Source organism: Hippopotamus amphibius, chromosome 5 (genome assembly GCF_030028045.1).
Source record: "Hippopotamus amphibius kiboko isolate mHipAmp2 chromosome 5, mHipAmp2.hap2, whole genome shotgun sequence".
NCBI classification, from domain to species: Eukaryota; Metazoa; Chordata; class Mammalia; order Artiodactyla; family Hippopotamidae; genus Hippopotamus; species Hippopotamus amphibius.
Window position 1 is genome coordinate 31,921,689 of NC_080190.1, and position 18,387 is coordinate 31,940,075.

Consider the following 18,387-nt stretch of genomic DNA (forward strand, 5'->3'; position numbering starts at 1 on the left):
GGATGTTATCACTGGGTATGTCAACAATGCAAGGCCATGACTGCTCTTTCCCAACCATTGCTTAGTGTTGTGTTTTGCAGCCAGCGACTCTGAGGGATCAGGGGACATCTTCTCCCAGACACAGAGCAGACTCGCTTTGTTGCTTATGATAAAAGTGGTGAGGTAGGAGGGAAAGTGGTAAGTTTTCCAAGCTCAGTGCTCCTTAGCTGTAAGCTTAGCAAATCTACTGTATGTGTAACAGTAACATCCACCTGGGCCCCTCTGTGGTTCCGCTGCAAAACTTGAGGACCAGGAAAGATACCCAACAGTGGTGCTAATGCTGCTTGCTGTGCCAACGGCAGTCAATCCTTTGTCTCTGACGCGGGGGAGTCCTGTCTTCTGCCAGCATTTATGAAACAATAGCAGGCTAACATTAGCTTACAAATGGGGGAAATCCCAGCCTTTGACAGGTGTTCTAGGCAGAGGGAACAGTGTGAGCAAAAACAGGGCTCGATTGTTTAGGGAACAGGTAGTGACACATGACAGATGCTCTGAGCTCCAATGCAATGACGTTCAATATGCCCAGAGTGGGAAGAGACCTATAACAAGGAGGAATGTGTAGTCCACCCTGAAATCCCACAATCAGCTCTTACAGTCAAATTCTGTTCTGTCTTCAGTCTCTGGCCTACTGTAAACATACTGCATATATAGACTCAACTCACTTTGGTTTAACACCTATTATGTCCCAAAGCCCTGAGCTGGCACTTGACCCAAATCAGCTAACAGCAGAGGCAAAATGCATAGTAAGAAAATAGATGTGTATAGTGACCTGGAGAATTCTGCCTTGAATCTTAAAGTTAAATTACTAGATAAACATTTCCTGAACACCTACTATGTACCTAGCATTATGCTACAAGAGCATGCCTGAACTGGAAGAGGCCTTAAAGAGTACTTGTTCCAGGCTTCTCATTTTTTGCAGGGGGTAACGGAGACTCAAGAGAGGGTAAGTGACTTGCCTTAGGTCACACAACTGGTTGATGATGTGAGTACCAAGTTTATTTTTATTTTTTAAGATTTTTTTTGATGTGGATTTTTTTAAGTCTTTATTGAATTTGTTACAACATTGCATCTGTTTTATGTTTCTTGGTTTTTTGACTGCAAGGCATATGGGTCAGTTCCCTGACCATGGATCGAACCCGTAACCCCTGCATCAGAGGCAAAGTCTTAACCCCTGGACTGCCAGGGAAGTCCCATGAGTGCCACGTGTAGAACTTAGGTCTCTTGATTCACAATCCAGTCAGTGTTCACTCTTTGACACTACTGGGACGGCTCCCAGACAGGAAGTTCACTGCAGCTGCAGCCGCAGGGCAGGGGGCTCTACGGGAGCTCTGTGAGCCAGGCCAGGACACACCCTCTCACCTGTGGGCCTCCAGCCTTGTTCCCAATGTGGCCCCCACCAGACAGTGGGAACAGGGGCCACAGGGGTGGTGTGTGGGGTCCCCTCTTAGTGGAGCTAGGTGGGACTCTGGGGCACTCTTGAATGTGTTAATCCAGTTCCCAAGGATTGCTTAGGCATTTGCAGCCTGAATGCTGGGCACCTTTGGGCAGAGGCAGTGGCAAAGGGCCACGGACCAGGCGTGGCCCAGCAGGCCTGGTCCCTGAAACCACAGCCTCGAGGGGCTGCCTTCTGCTGGGACCTGTGATGGGGATGTACAGACCCCAGCAGACCATATTCCTGGCAGAAAGCAGGGGCCTCACCTGTGAGGATGGACGCCCAAGCCAGGATGGATTGAGTCAATTCCACCCCTGCCCATCAGCCTCGGATAAAAGTAGAAGTGGCCCAACAAGAATCAACACCTGCAGAGACTCCCCATGGGCCAGGCTCCACTTGTCTCATTTACTCCCCCAACAGCCCCGTGAGGTAGAGGCTGTTAAACCACCTCTGCTTGAAAATGAGGAAACAAAGGTACAGGGAGTTATGTGACTTATCCAATGTCACGCAGCTCGTGGACAATGGAATTCAGATGTTTGATTTCTAAATCCAGTCTTTTAATTACTATATAAATCTGGGACTTCAGTCTGGGTCTGGGAGGCCGCAAAACCTCAGAAGACTGCCCCTGAGGGGCAGCAAAGAGAATGGTCCCAATTTGGTGCAGATGGTCATAGGGTAGAGGACCAGGCAAGAGGTCCTGAGAGTGGGTGTGGTTGTCACAGGCCCCCAGCTCTGCACTTGGGGAACCTGTGTATGTTGTTTCCATTTCTCACCCAGCTATGCAAGGAAGCCCCAGGAAAGGGCACCCATCTCTCCACTCCCCCAACGGTGGAAGCTTTAAAGCAAGAGGAGTGGACGCCAAGAGCTGGGCTGGGCCCCGGGTTCCTATCAGAGGATGTTCTGTGCTGAGTGTTCAACCTGTATCACCTCCTTAGCCCGTGAAACCTTGCAAGACAGGTCATTTATTATCCCTGCTTGACAGCTGAGGAAAATGAGACTCAGGCAGATTAAGCTAGGAACTAAATTTAAATTTCCAGACCACTAGAAATGCTACAGCTTTGCCTTAAAGTCCCTGAATCTATTTTAACAGTGAACTTTCCCCTTAGGTCTCTACTTTAACCGTGAACTTCCCCCAGTCTCACAAAAGGCTCTTTACAAGACATGACCCACTCAAACCACACAGCAAAAACGGCAAATGTGGTCTCCCCTCCACTACTATTTGGGTCTCCAACCTCCCATTACCACCAGGGCTTCTTAAGGATGTGGTGAATCATGGAGATTTTCCCTAACTCTGGTTCCTTCTCTGCTGCCAAGAAATCCCCCCCAACCTAGACAAGTAGAGCAGGACAGTGCTGCCATGGCCCAGAAAGATCAAAGTTCACAGGAACCACTAGAGAGCCAAGAAGACCTTTTCCCTGACCCACCAGGAAAGATGTCAAAATAGCTCATGTCATGGTATTCAGGGATCCAGAGAAGTAACAAGAATCTTCAGTGGAGCTGAAGTGCTTTGGGGGGGCCTGCCTCTCCTGTGGCGGTCTTCTCTCACAACAGCACCATAACTAAGCAAGTAGGGTTTGAGACTAACTGCCGGGGTCTGAGTCCTTAATTCTCCTCTCTGGTGGTTTTTAAAAGTGGCTGCAAATTCTTTGACTCTCATCCCACCAAGAGAGTCCCCTTCCCTTGACCCTGGGCAGCCTTGTGAGTTGGTTGTAGCTAAAGGAATGGCGGAAATGACAGTGTGATTTCTAAGTTATGTCAACAAAGACCATGCAGCTTCTTCCTTGTTCACCAGAACTCAGGTAGCCTTGAGCCACCAGGAAAGAAGTCTGGCTGTTCTGAGGCCACCATGCTCTAGGTCACATTGGGAAGCCACTGAAACAGTCCAATCAGCAGTTTAGCCTTCTAGTTTTCCCAGTCCAGGCACCAGACATATCAGAAACAATCTTTCAAATACTTCTAACCCCCAACTGTCAAGTCAGCCTCTGCATTCAATACTTCCAGATGAAGTCCTGACATTGTGGAGCAGAGACAAGCTACTCTTGCTAGGCTCTGAAATACTGTGTATCTATCATGTTTTTTTATTTTCTGTATTGTTTTGTTTCTATGATGTTCTGACATTTTGGGACCTTGCAAATCTAGGGAGGGACTGCCCCACCCCCAGGGTTAGCTAATTTCTAGAGAGAGCAAGCATCTTGCCTGGGAGCACATCTTTAACACACAAACCAACACATCTTAGTAGTACCTGCCGGAAATCTGCCATCTGGGGTACTGGTGTAAGTCATTCACAGGGAGCTACTGCATCTCAAAACTTATTACAGAACCCCTCAAGTCAGGGCCAAGGGAAGCTGCTAGCCACTGTGCATTGTGGGCTGCCATGTGCTGTAGGACACAGGCGTTGAAGAAGCCGCCCACGCTGCAGGAACCCCCGGTGGGAACCGGAGAAGCCTCGCAAGCTGAAGGAGCCCGGTGTGAGGAGCACTCCAGAATGGAGGAGCGAACCTCTTCCTCCTGCAGTGTCTTGCCAGCTCCCTCTGTTGGCAAAGCTGAGCACTGCGGCAGCTAGAAAAGGAGAATTATCTAAGGGACTCAGTTATCACAGAGATAACTGGCACAATCCACCCCTTCAGGGACTCAACTTCCATCTGCAAACTTCTGTCTACATCTGGACTTCCAGACAACAACGAAACAACCCCATATTTCCACCTAATGAATGACAGCTTTCTTACAAGTGAAGAAGTTCTCACCCCTCTCCAAAACCAGGAGATACACAGTCGCAACAGTCTCTGTTAAATACTTCTCAGATTTTGTAGTAGTCCAAAAAATATACTGTTACATAAAGACTAAATTATAACATTAACTTCCAACAACTTACATATAAACTTACATATAAAATGAAAATGGAAAGAGGGAAAAAAAGATTAGTATGGACAAAGACACCATATGTACATAACAGAGGGAAAATATGCAAAACTACTACAGTCCTTGTTTTTGTAATTGGCCACAGGGCTGTTTTAGTGGCCATTAGTGATTTTCTAACTGCATCGTTCCTTCTACATTTATTAGCTGGCATCCTACTATAAGCAAGTGTTTTTACTTATTAATTCATTTATTTTTATTACCATAAACATATATTTTTAAATGATGATTTTCTTTTCTTTTTTAAAATATTTATTTATTTATTTATTTATTTATTTTGGCTGTGCCGGGTCTTAGTTTCAGCATGCAGGATCTTCATTGTGACATGCATGCGGGATCTAGTTCCCCAACCAGGGATCGAACCCAGGCCCACTGCATTGGGAGCGCGGAGTCTTACCCACTGGACCAGCAAGGAATCTTAATTTGCTCATCAAGTTATAACCTGTTACTGTCTTATTTTATTTTATTTGTTTATTTATTTATTTATTAGCTGCGTTGGGTCTTCCTTGCTGCACGCGGGCTTTCTCCAGTTGTGGGGGCTACTCTTTGTTGCAGTGCACAGGCTGCTCATTGCTGTGGCTTCTCTTATTGCGGAGCACAGGCTCTAGGTGCAACATTGGGGCTTCAGTAGTTGTGGCACATGGGCTCAAGAGTTGTGGCTTGCGGGCTCTAGAGCACAGGTTCAGTAGCTGCGGTGCACTGGCTTAGTAGCTCCGAGGCATGTGGCATCTTCCCGGACCAGGGATCAAACCCGTGTCCCCTGCATTGGCAGGCAGATTCTTAACCACTGCACCACCAGGGAAGCCCTGTCCTATCTTACTTTGATGCTCCACATTTGGCTAATGGGAGCCCTTACAAACTGACCCCTAGTCCCTTTGACACATCTCCATCATTCTTTGAGTAATTCCTTACTTTCTTGCACAAGATGTTCTAGGATCATCTTGAACTTTCTCAACCCCAGTGGTAGAATTAATAATTTCTTCAAGGAGCCGTGGTTCCCTTTGTGGAGAATGGTATTGAGAAATCAATAACTTGTGCTAAATGTGTTTATTCCTCTTGGCGTGTCATTGCTTCAGGGCCCTCTCAGCGGACACAGCTGGGGAATGTATATATTTGTGTGTGTTCGTGGGTATACATACACATGCATACATGTACACCTCTATTTATAGCTATATTTATTTCTGTATCTACTTATATTTTTAAAACCATGAGTTCATACTTACTGTGAACTGACTTGTGTCCCCCAAAATTCGTATGTTGAAGCTCTAGGTGACTGTGTTTGGAGTAAGGAAGTAATTAAGGTTAAATGAGAGTGTCCATGAGAGTGGAGCCTGATCTGATGAGATTAGTGTCCTTATAAGAAGAAACACCAGAGAGCTCTCTTTCTCTCTCTCTCCACCCTGTGAGACCACAGTGAGAAGGCACTGTCTGCAAGCAAGGAAGAGAGCTTGCACCAGAAACCGAATCAGCCAGAACCTTGATCTTGGACTTCCCAGCTTCCAGAATTGAGAGATTTCTGTTGTTAAGCCACCCAGACTGCAGTATTTTGTTATGGCAGCCCAAGCAGACTAATACAACACTGACCTTGAATTCTAATCTACGTAAATGGTGTATTTTTAAAAAATGTTTCTATAATGCACCGTTTGCCTGTAGGTCTTTCCATTTGGTCCTCTGAGGGGAATAGCATTGTATGTGTTTATTTAATAGATACTTTATAGCACTTACTATGTGCCAGTAATACCACATAGTTAGCACTTTACAAATATTAGCTTATTCTGTCCTCATGACAAATTTGTGTTTTTAGAAATTCACTTTGGCTGCAGCTTGAAACTTGGATTGGAGGGATAGGAGTGGATGCAGTGCAGGGTGTCCAATAGGCCTGTTCAGGCTGTTCGGGTTGTAAGTTCAGAGAAGAGGATTGTAGTAAGTTGCCTTGTGTAATGTCCTAATCAGAAGGGTGCTTCTTGAAAAGTTTAGAATGACCAGATCATTTATTAAGAAAAACAGAGTTGACTCAAGACTCACACTGTTGCTTATCAGCTGAGTGTGGAAGTTCTCTCTGCTCTCTCCAGAACAGAACATCCGGCAACAACAAACACCTGGGAACAAGTTTCAGCCTCACTGGGAGACCATTTGTGACTGTCCAGCTGCTCGAACAACTCCTGCAGCATAGAGAGGGAAGGAGTTGAATGCTGCTTTAGTGTCTGTAGCAAGGCTCATATTAAGCACTATGCCCACAGCACCTCACTTCATCCTCACAGCAACACTCAGAGGTGGGTATGATTATTCCCATTTTATAGATGAGAAAATAGAGAAGCCGAGAAGTTAAGTCATTTGCCTTAGGTTGAACAGCTAGAACCCCTTTCCTGGACTCTAATTCCCTAAAAATTAGCACCTTGGGGCTTCCCTGGTGGCACAGTGGTTAAGAATTTGCCTGCCAATGTAGGGGACATGGGTTCGAGCCCTGGTCTGGGAAGATCTCACATGCCACAGAGCAACTAAGCCCGTGCACCACAATTACTGAGCCTGCGCTCTAGAGCCCCCGAGCCACGACTAATGATGAGCCCGCACTCCACAACTACTGAAGCTTGTGAGCCTAGAGCCTGTGCTCCGCAACAAGAGAAGCCACCACAATGAGAAGCTTGCGCACTGCAGCGAAGAGTAGCCCCCCGCTCTCCACAACTACAAAAAGCCTGTGCACAGCAAAGACCCAACCCAGCCAATAAATAAATTAATTAATTAATTAAAAAAAAAAAACTAGCACCTTGCAGAGCCATATTGGAGCCTAGGGCAAAAGGAAAAATGTGTGCCCCTATATGCACTTATCAAATCCTTCCACATTTTGAGCCAAATGAAAAAAGTGGATAAGAGCTTTACGATCAAAAAATACAACCACATATAAAGTCCTGTGCTACCCAATCTGTTCGCATACTATTGTCAACACTCATAAAGCCAACTGGTGGGGGACGCCGTGGTGACCTGCCTGGGAACCATGGGCTGACTGAAAAGCACTGTTCCAATTGCAAAATGATGCAGGGTCATAAAACAAAACACAGCTTGTCTTTATGTTAAATGCCGATATTTTGTTCATCATGGATATTTTGCATTAATTTTGATTTTTAAAGATATTGCATTAAAATATTCATCTCAGTTACAGAGTTTTTTGGTGCCCCTTCAAGTATTGCACCCAAGGAGTGTTCCTCTTGCCTCACCTTAATCTGATCCCTGGTAAAACCAGGTCTTGTCCTGAATTACCCCAGGGCCCCATTCCAGAGTAGGCCTTCTTTAGACAGGGCCCTGTTGGGGAGTGGATCCTACTCCTGCATGGCCCCCATGACTACAGAAGTGCCCCATCTTCTCATCAGAAATACTGAATCATAAAGCTGTAACAACAGAAATGGTTCCATTGTGTGGCAAGCACACAATGGTCATATTCCTGTAAAGATGTTTGGAGACACCAGATATTCTCCACCCAGCCTTAGTCACATCTGACCCAGAAGCCACAAGTTCCCAATTCTTACCCTGGTATGCTCATCGGAGCTCATGCTGTCAGAATTCCTAGGCTCTCCAAGTACTGATATGCCAAGAGTTTGGCCTTCCTATTGCTGAGGATGCGGTAGAAGGAGTTCCTGATTCAGAAGCCCAGCCTCCTGGTTTAAACATCTGCAGAGTGCCCTCCTTAGCCAAGCAGTTGCCGGAACGGCTTTGCAGCAATACTTTGTACTGGAGATGAACATTGCTGATTTCTTTGTTCTTTTCAATATTTCCACAGGGCTTTAGGAAAAAAAAAAAGAAACCACTGATAAAACTCTTAAAACTAAAACAAAGCCCTTGCTGATGTTTTTGTGCAAGACAGAGAGAGTAACTGGAGACTGTGGGATGAGGAAGAACAGTTCCCAAACATACCCTCCACCTTGCCAAAAGGGACCCACGAATCTCAGTGTGCTGGCTCTTACTCTTCCCCCCTTGGAACTTTTACAGGAGAGAACTTAAATGACTATAAAGGTCAGCTTTGAAGTGAAAGTCAGGGAGACTCAGCTGCCTATTCCCAGATGCCTTTTGTGACCATTTTTGAACCAGTGCACAAACTCCTCATCCTCCACTGAAGCAAACAAGCACTTATCTAGGGTCTACTGGACACCCTGCATCCACTCCTGCCCCTCCAATCCAAGTTTCAAGCTGCAGCCAAAGTGAATTTCTAAAAACACTAATTTGCCATGAGGATGAAATAAGCTAATATTTGTAAAGTGCTGACTGGCATTACTGGCACATAGTAAGTACTATAAAGTATCTATTAAATAAACACATACAATGCTATTCCCCTCAGAGGACAAAATGGAAACTTCTTCACTGCCTGTCTCTGCCTTCTGCTTCCCCACCTCTCTCTCCCTTGTTGACCTTACTCCCAGCCTCATTTCAAGTCCTCCTGAGTCAAACTACCTCCTGGCCTTAGCATGTGCCCCTTCTCTCTTCCCAGAGCCGCTCCTCTTCATTTGATCGATTTCAACTTCTCCTTCACAACTCAACTGAAATGTTACTTCTGCCTTCTTCCCCAGTGACCTTAAGTTCCTTCATAATGTTTACCACAGTTGTGATCACAACTAAATGTTTGAAGTTTTTAAGTGTCTGCCCCCCTTACTAGGCTGTAAATCCCCCCAAGGCAAGGCTTATTAAAGGTGCCTCCAGTTCACTGCCTGTCAAGGAACTCGGACAGGGTGGGTCCCTAATGGACCATTGCTGAATGAATGAATGAATGAAACCTCTAATAGTGTCTCATTAGGAGATTGGCCCAAGATTGCACAGCTGATTCAAGATTCGAACTCACGACATTCTGGCATTGAAACCAAAGGTCTGACCACCGCACTGACTGTCCCTTCCACTCCCTCAAAGCTGGAGCCAGAAAAAGTGGTCTAGGAGTTGAGCCTAAGGAGCTGTAAGTCTGTTTGCAGAGGGCCAAACGCTGCAAGGAACTCGGAGCCGCGCGCGCAGGCCTCGGGCCCAGGGGAGGGGGGCATCCGTCACGTGTACCCAGCAGGGCCAGCCTTCGCCGCACCCCGGGGCAGGAATGCGGCCCCACCCCCGCTCCCCAGCCAGCAACACCGCGCCCTCCCCGGGGACTGACGTCAAAGAAGGGGGCACCTCCGGGCGCCGCGCGAGGGCGGCCGGGGGCGGAGGGAAAGGGCCCGGGAGGGCACGCCCCTCGATACTGCTCCGCCGCTGATTGGGCCTGGGGCCTCTTCGCACTCGGATTTCGAGGCCGGCGAAGGGAAGGGGGCGGAGCCGGGACACGCCCCTCGCCCCTCTGCAGCCGCCGATTGGCTCACGGAGTCTCCGCGTTCGATTTTGGAAGGCTCGCCGGGCGCTCACACCAAGGCTCGGCTGAGGATTGGCTGTTCCGGGGCTGGCGAGCGCTTTCTTCGGGGAGCCGTGGCTGTGACCGAGGTGGCCCGCCTCGGGCGGCCAGGTACGTAGGCTGGCAGCCTGCCTTGCGCTGCGGTGGAAGCGGGTGGGCGGGCCGTCAGAGCAGGGGTGTCGCCGGGACCCGAACTCCCAGGTCCACTGAGGGCCCGTCTCGTGCGAAGCGGCCACGTCCGAGCCCCGGGGGCGGACCCGTACTGGGGATGTGGCCGTGTGACCTCGGCCAGGATACCCCCTCCCCATGTTTTGTCCTGTTGATGAACGCCGTCCGCTCCCTGTGAGCACCCTCGCGGCAGGAAGCCCAGAGCTGCGCCCGCCCTTTCGAAAGCCGTGGAAGGGGTTGGGGTGGGTGCATCTTAGCTGACCCCATCCTGATTTGAGGTCTGTCGGCTCTGCCCTTCCGCGTGGTGAGTAATCGCTCTAACTCCCCGCGGGGCCGTGGAGTACGGAGGGCACAGAGGCTGGCTTGGGAGACCCGACTTTCGCTCCCTGAGCCTTCCAAAACCCACAAAAGCAGATAGCAGGTTTCAGAGCCTCCTGGGTCCTTCCTCCCCGAGAAGACCTCGTCAGCCATCTGGCAGGACCAAAAATAGCAGTGGTTGAGAGCGTGGGCGCTGGGATCAGACTAGGGTTCCTATCCCAGCCTCATCACCTACCACCTGTGTGACTTTGGGAAGTTCGTTAACCTTTCTGAGCTCAGCTTTCTCATCTGTAGGATGAGGGTAACAATAATAGTGCCTCCTCATAGGGGTGTTGTGAGGATTCAAGATGTTACCCCTCAGAAAGTGCTGTTTTGCACCTGACAGGGAGCAAACTGCCTCAATGGCAGCTATGATTTAAAAGTCCACAGATGAGTCCATCTCCCTTTACTCTCTTCTCCCAAGAGTGAGGTTCCTTTTGAGGGAGTTTCATGACAGTAGTGAGGATGAAAATGGCAATGATTCTATAGTCCCTGGTGGTTAAACAGCCTCTCTCCCTTACATCATTCATTCGCGAGGTAATGCACTGGGAAAGATGCTTTCCCATACTTTATTTCCCTGTCCCCTAAGGGTTATTTATTCTCACCATTTTCATGATGAGCACATTGAGGCAGGGGAAAACTGAGGCCTGCCAAGGTACCCAGGTATCAGGGGCAGAACCAGAATTCAGGGTTCTTGAACTCTTGAAAAGAGTTTTTCCTAGATCTAGAAGGAGTTTACTTCCAGGTCATATCTGAGAATCGACGTGGAGAAAGGGTCCATTTCCTTTCTCTACCACCTGGGACACAGAATTGGAGACCAACCTGGGTCCAGTTCTCTCCTGGCTGAGCTAGGCCCACACGGCCATTTGGATTGAGCCTCCTGCTTCAAGGAGCTGCTGATTTTGGCTGCTGTCCAGTGGCATGTCTGTGCAGGGAAGCAGGCCAAGGCCACAAGTGTTGATTCGGGCCTTGGGCCAGAGCCTCCAGTTCTTCTTCTGAGGCCCGTGGTCTCCGATTACAGATTATTACCGTCACCAGCGTTATCTGAAGGGGGTGAGCTGAGTGAGGCCCCAGTTGCCGCCCAGGTCACACACGTGTTTTGTGCCTGTGATAGTTCCCCGCACCTCCCTGAGACCACAGTGAGAATGGCTGTCTGAACTGAGCTTCATACATTACAAAGAATGCTCAGTTGGTCACCATATTTATGTGCTGCAAATTCAGTGCATGGGGCGGGGGGGCACTTTTTAAATGTATTTCTTTGTTAGAGCTCTGCAGTTCATTTATTGCCTGTTTCAAAACAAGTTGAACTTCAATTTCAACATTTGATATTTACTTTGGGAGTTCATTTTTAAGCTAGTTTGGATCAAACTGAAGTATGTCACAATTAGTCTTTACTCATTTGCTCACAGACCCATGCCTATCTTTTATGTCAGCTCTGAAATGAAAGATCCATTTATAATCTTTTAATAGCCCCGTGGTTTCATTTCCCAGTTTAAAAAACTGTCATTGTTCAAGTACACACTGACTTCCCTGGATTCAAGTCTTGTCCAGGAAATTAGTGGGAAAGTAACACATTGAATGAGACAGGGAATTTTTTTCTGATAATAAAAGTGTTCTGATTCGGTCTTCTCAAAGTTTACCAGCTAATCCTACATGAAATCCACTGATTTTTATTCCCAGCCTCACTCTACTGTCTGAATTCCAGAGTGGGAGGCAGAGCCAGGAGTGAGGGGTCTCAAAATCTGGAGATGCCAAGGCCTCTGGAGGTTCACAGAGGATATGGTTGAGGCTGGAGGCTCAGACCCTCCCAGATGGTTCCTTGCTGGTGTGTTTGTAACCCACTGTAACTCTGTAACTGGCCACTGGAGGCTGGAGGCAGGAGGCAGGAGGGAGGGCCTTGTAGCCCTGGCAGAGGAGGTGGCTGGACCATCTGGGAAGTCAGGCTCTGAGCCATTTCCTCCCTGAGGCAGCTTGATCCCATTGCCATTCTCTCTGAAGGGAGGGTGAGGTTGCCTGAGTCTAAGAGGAGGGCTGTCACTTCTTCTCCCACCACCCAGGTCAGCCTGGGGGTCTGCTCGGGGCTTGGCCATAGCCAGCCTAGGGGTCATAGAGTGCTTTAGAGCAGTGAGTTCTCTGTCTTCTACCAGACCCTAACCCACAGCTCACAGCAGCACGACAGTGTCTGGCCTCCAGGGAAGACTGAGGAGGGCAGAAAAGGGGAGCTACTGGTGGGGAGTTCCCTGGCAATTAATTAGCCAGACCTGCCCACACATGTTGCTCCTGGGCCCTGGCAGACTAGCAAACCCAGCTCTGCTACCGTATGGACCTCGCCTTGTCGTGGAATCATTAACTTTCAACACCAGCACACACCCTTGGAGACCATTCGCATCAACGTGTCCTTTTCAGATGTAAGAGGGAAACAGGCCCACCGAGGCCATGTGAAGTGCCCGAGGCCTTTCAGCCAGTGAGCAGCGAACTAGGGCTTGAACCTAGTCCTCTGACTCATAAGCCAGTGCGCTGTGTGCTGGACTGGGTTGCAGATCCAGGTTTCTTTTGTGGAGGCTGGGGATCTTTCTCTTCAGAGTACCACGGGTTCGTGGCTTCAAGGCTGGGGCAGCCTGTCCCCTGGTAAAGAGCTCTGGTGCTAGTGAAGAATAGAAGAAATTCCACAACCCCACTCCTGCTCGGCCTGTGGGACATTCACTGTTCTTCCCTTTCCACTGGCGAGTCTCCCCCCTTTGTGAATTAGAAAAGAATAGTGAAACAGCCGTCACAGAAATGATGGGAAGAAATGTGCTTTGAGCTGCCCGGCTGTGAGGGCAGTTTGGTGGTTTAAGAGCTAGGGCTGCAGTCCCTTAGACAGGGTTCTGACCTCAGCTGAGCCAAAGCTATGTATTTCAGCTTCTCTTCAGTCCCCTGTGAACGGAGATGAGGATAACAGTGCCTGATTCCTAAGAACTGTTTTGAGGATGAAATGATACGCATATCGCTGGTTCGGAATAAACACCCCATAGTTAGCTTCTGTTTCTCTTTATCAGCCTGAAAGTGTTACTTGGTGACCGTTGTGTTCTGGTCACCGTATATTTATATCATCCAGCTCTGGGGGTTTAATTACCACACATATTAAGTCTTAACCGGATTCCCATAATTGTGCCTACGGAGAGGCAGATTTTAAAATTCCCATTTTCCAGATAAAAAGCACAATTTTTGTGAAGTTAATTTAGCTGAAAGTCTTCTGCAGGTTTACTTTAGCTATTAAATCGTCTCGAAAGAGAGTGGGGTTCTTATGATAGAAGGCCTAGAAACTGGGACAGGGTGAGTGTGGAAATTACTGGAAGGAGGTGGCTACTGGGGTGAGGAGGAGGGAAGGCCAGGGCAAGGGTGGGGGACAGTCCTATCTGAGGAGTCTGAATGAGAGAGAGAGATGGCTCAAACTCTCAAGAGCATAAAAGGCAGGTGAGAGTAAGAGCTACTTCTGCAGGCGGGCTGAGGATAGGAAACTGGTGATGCTCTTATTTATATGATTCTGTTCTTTTGCACTTTTTATAGTGAGCACGTGCATTTTTTTATTTAAATATATTTTAAATTTGATTTCCTCCTTTTTAAGCCGGTTGCTGGCTGGCAGATATCTCTGTAGCTAGCTATGGAAGAGGCCTGATTTAGCAACGAGGACTTCCTCGTTAGGCCCAGGACTGTGAAGGGGGAAGGGAGCACAGCAGACCTTCAGTTGGCTCAGGCCAGGCTGCTCAGTCGGAAAGGAGGGTCCACATTACACCCCTGACCCAAGTAAAAAAGTCAAGGAAGCCACGAAGGGGGCCATTTGCTTTTATTTAGCTCCCACTGGGAACCTGATACCACACTAGACCCATTAATCCTTAAAATAATCCTGAGAAGTGGTTATTAGCCCCATTCTACAGTTAAGCAAACAAGCTCAGAGAGGTTGAATAGCTTGCCTATGGTCCCAGCCAGGTAGGTGGCACAGCTGGGATTCAAACCCAATCCTGTGTAATGCCAAAGTCCTTGGTCTTCCTGGTCTCCAGTCTACTTTCCAATCCCATAGCTTCTTCAGGATATAGTAAAGACAAGGATAAGGTGGGTGAGCCTCTCGCCCCTTATCATTCAAAGAAAACTATCAAGACTGAGATCATTCAATTTTCATTTCTTGCATGGGGGTGGGATTGACCCGAGCCTAACTTTTATTGAACTTATTATAGATTTCAGCCTCTGCCCTGATAGGCTATTTTAACCGTTCAGCCCCTTCTTCTGCCCCTACCTTTGTCTCTGTGGTCCTTTGGACTGTGATTAGATCTGATTGGTCTATTTCATACTGTGTTTACTAAATTATAGGGACTAGGTTCATCCCAAGGGTCTTGAAAATAGGAGATGGAATGACTCTTCTCGATGTTATCAATGGAAAAGCAGAATAGTGGAACATCTTGCACTGTCTTAAAGCTTTATGTGTCTTCACTCAGTCCTCACCGCAGCTCCACGAAGTAGGTGCTAGGATGGCTGATGACTTTACGCAGGAAGCAGGTGAGGCATGGAGGGTCACCCAGCCAGTAAGAGGTGGCAGCAGCCAAAAGCTGGATCCCCCCATGGGGAGCCCAAGTCCGCAGCCCCCTCTTACTTCTGTGCCACAGAGCTTGGGCCTCAGTCTCAGAGTATTCTGGATTGTTCTTTTTTTTTTTTTTTAATATTTATTTATTTGGTTGCACCAGGTCTTCGTTGCGGAAGGCCTTAGTTGCAGCACATGGGCTCCTTAGTTGTGCCGTGAGAACTCTTAGTTGTGGAACGCATGTGGGATCTAGTTCCCTGACCAAGGATCAAACCTGGGCCCCCTGCGCTAGGAGCTTGGAGTCTTATCCACTGTGCCTCCAGGGGAGTCCTTGGGTTGTTTTTCAGTTTCCTAATCTGTGACATGAGTTTAAAAAGTCCCTCCCCCACAGGGCTGTTGTGTTCATAGTTCAACAGCGTTGTGTAAATACAGCTCTTACAGTGATGCCTGATACATAAGTGCTTAACACGTTTCGGTGGCGGCGGCTGCTGCTGCGGGCATCATCACCAGGACCTGGGGTCTGCACGGACTCTAGAGCCAGACAGACTTGGGTTCTGCTTCTGGCTCTGCACGTGCACATGGCTTCATGCTTAAAAGAAAGTCATTTAACACCTGAGGTGTGCTTCTTCATCTGTAACGTGGAGATAAACGATCCTCACCTTCTGTGACCCTTAAGTTAATACATATGTCAGGCACATAAGCACTTTATAGTAAAGTTTGACCGTCACTATTTTTATCTCCCCAAGGTGCCCTGGGAAATTAGAATGATTTTAAGTCAAGACTTATTCACTTCAGCTTCTGCAGAATAGAAACGCCAGAAGCCCTTGTGTCAGTCAGGACCCCTGGGCGTGGGAAGGGTCCGCTGAGCTGCTTGACCTCCCCCACTGCTCCTTCCTTGGCACCCAGGATGGGCACCCCCGCCTCTGTGGTCAGCGAGCCGCCCCCCTGGCAGGCCCCGACAGAGGCCCGGGGCCGCAAGCAGGCCTCGGCCAACATTTTCCAGGACGCTGAGCTGCTGCAGATCCAGGGCCTGTTTCAGCGCAGTGGGGACCAGCTGGCCGAGGAACGAGCGCAGATCGTCTGGGAGTGTGCAGGGGACCACCGTGTGGCAGAGGCCTTGAAGAGGTTGCGCAGGAAGAGGCCCCCTCGGCAGAAGGCCCTGGGCCCCTCACTACACCACTGCAGCCGGCTCAGGTAGGCCCCTGGGGCAGGAGGGCTGCGGGGAGGAGAGCACTCACATAGCCGCTCCACCGTTTCCTGGCTGTGTAGCCTGGAGCCGCTAACCTGGCCTCTCCGTCAAGTACATACCAATGGGGTTAGGTCTACACAGCTCCTACCGTGTGGTTGGCACTTAGGAGATTGCTGTTACTACTGGAGTCATCTAAGATCCTGTGAACGGGATCCTGTGGGAAGGCGTGCCTGGGTCCTCTCAGTGCCACCTCATTTCACAGTGATTCTCCACCAGGTGCAAGGGACTATGGTTTGGAAGAAAAAAAAAATTCCTGTTTACCTGTTGTTGCACAGGTAATGTTAAAAAGTAAGCCTGGTAAAAATCTTGGCTGTGGGACTACTGAAAAAATAGCATAGGAGAGTACTGCAGAGCCACCAAGGGTTAAAAACTGTTGAGAAACTTACCTTAAACTAACCCGCTTTGCTTAGGTCACTGCCAGCTCAGGAACAGCAAGCCCCGAGAGATTGAGTTGAACCACACGGCCTAACCAATCACTACGGGTTACAATACGCTCTGGGCCCACAGTCAGAACATTAGATCTGAACAGGCCTTCTGAGGTCATCGGGTCTGGGGGCAGCAAGTCAGCTTCATTGCTCATATTAGTTCCGATTGATTAGTAATCCCTCCTGAATCACCTTAAGAAGGACACGTGCCCTCCCGTCTTGTATCAGGACTGATTAATGATATCTGCCATGAGTACAGGATGAGGAAGGTGGAGAAATGCTGAGTGTCACACCCCCGATCTGGTCCAGTTCTCGGCAGCTCAGAGCTCTGGTCTCATTTGGTCCTGGACAACGTGTTTTAACAATTCACCATGACCAAAATCTCTTCCGTCCTTGTTCTGTCCTTCCTATTGATGTTGGCTTAAAACATGCTTGTTGCCTGCAGGATCGCAGAGCCCCGCACTCCCACAGCCGACCCACAGAGCAGTGCCACGGAGATGACTTCCAATGAGCAGTATCTGAACTCTAGGAGGACCAGTGCCAGGATCCGCCGGAACTGGAGGAAGCCAGGTCCCACAAGCTACCTCCATCAGATCAGACACTGATCCAGGGAAGGGGCTTGGAATGGCTGTATCTTCCCCAGGATTCACAGGGACTTTTGCCAAAGGGTGGGGGGAGGCGAAGAAGAGAGCTGAGGCAGACAGCCCCACTGGTGCCACTAGCCTGCTTGAGTCAGAACAGGCCCAGAGGCTCCCACTGAGCTGTTATATGGGACCCAGTCCTCACCAGGTTGAGGAGAAGCTGGGACTGTTCCTGCCTCAGCCCTTTCCAGTTTAACACGATACCTGGCTGCATGCTATTCCCCTGGGAGTCCAGTGACAGGCTCTCAGACTCAGCATCTCGCCATTCCTGCTACTAACCCTCCTGCCACGACTGTAATCTGTGGTCCAGCAGCTTGTCCCACAGCCTTGCCCCTTCAGGCCAGCACAAGGAAAACGTAGTTTAAGCAGCAAAATAAAACCATTTGCATCAAGGGCTATGTGAGTCTGTCACAGAAGGGGAAGATCCCAGAATGGACACTCTGGAGCACTGGGCTCACTGCAGGGAGGGGTTGTTCCCAGGAAGGAGAAAACAGGGCTGGCCTTTTCCAGAGGCTGTCAGATTGGGAGGCGAGATGGAAGTCTCTCTGCAGGCAGTCCTGGTCCAAGGAGAGGAGAGAGGGTTCTTGGCCCTACCCAGCTCTGAAGGGGGAGGCTGTATAGTCAGCCCTGCATCGTGGGCAGTGGGACCCTAGGCCAGATGAGCCTGCAGTCAGTGTAGTGGCACCAGCCCCTCAGCGGGTTTCTTCATCCCTGTGGACCAACCATCCTGAGGCAATCAAGTCTTTTCATTACTGAGGTTTCCTGTAGCGTGAAAACCCTTGAGGTGAGGATTTTTGACTACTCTTCTGGCTTTGGCTCAAAAGAAGCCTACTACATGCTCGTTAGCACTCAGCTCCCCTTGCACCCATCCTATCTGCTTGATTATCTGTCACTTAAAGGAGCCAGGGTTCAAATCGCTCCAAGTGGGCAGTGATACACACACAGAGCAGGGCTGCCCTCTTGTGGCCAAGAAGAAAAGCCAGTCCACATTCCTTATCCCAAACTTTTGGGGAAAGATGCTTTTGGGATTTAGAATTTTTTCGGCTTTTACAAAGACGTCATTGCAAAAGCTGTATAAACCCCATTGGAGGAACATCTCATAGCAAAACACTAATATTTATGCAACAATTATTCACAGTAAGAGAGAGACATGACGATTATGAATAGCTTTTGCACCACTGTAGGTTCAGGTCAGGCGTTGGTATCAAGAGTTATGAAAATGTTTTGGGAAATGAGGACCTGCACCTTCCTC

General features: G+C 48.9%; 1 protein-coding gene across 4 annotated transcripts; it reads left to right on the forward strand.

The window, feature by feature from the left end:
- The first annotated feature begins 9,708 nt into the window (after positions 1 to 9,708).
- AVPI1 (arginine vasopressin induced 1) lies at positions 9,709 to 17,919 on the forward strand. Of its 4 annotated transcripts, XM_057735065.1 has the most exons (4): positions 9,724 to 9,851; positions 14,738 to 14,798; positions 15,727 to 16,014; positions 16,940 to 17,919. In XM_057735065.1, the coding sequence occupies exons 3-4, from the start codon at positions 15,728 to 15,730 to the stop codon at positions 17,097 to 17,099; spliced, it is 447 nt and encodes a 148-aa protein (XP_057591048.1). In that variant the 5' UTR covers positions 9,724 to 9,851; positions 14,738 to 14,798; position 15,727; the 3' UTR covers positions 17,100 to 17,919. The 4 variants fall into 4 exon arrangements, with proteins under 4 accessions (XP_057591046.1, XP_057591045.1, XP_057591048.1 ...); XM_057735063.1 differs by lacking the exon at positions 14,738 to 14,798 and having other exon boundaries at positions 9,709 to 9,851; XM_057735062.1 differs by lacking the exon at positions 14,738 to 14,798 and having other exon boundaries at positions 9,712 to 9,851; positions 15,567 to 16,014.
- The last annotated feature ends 468 nt before the right edge of the window (positions 17,920 to 18,387 follow it).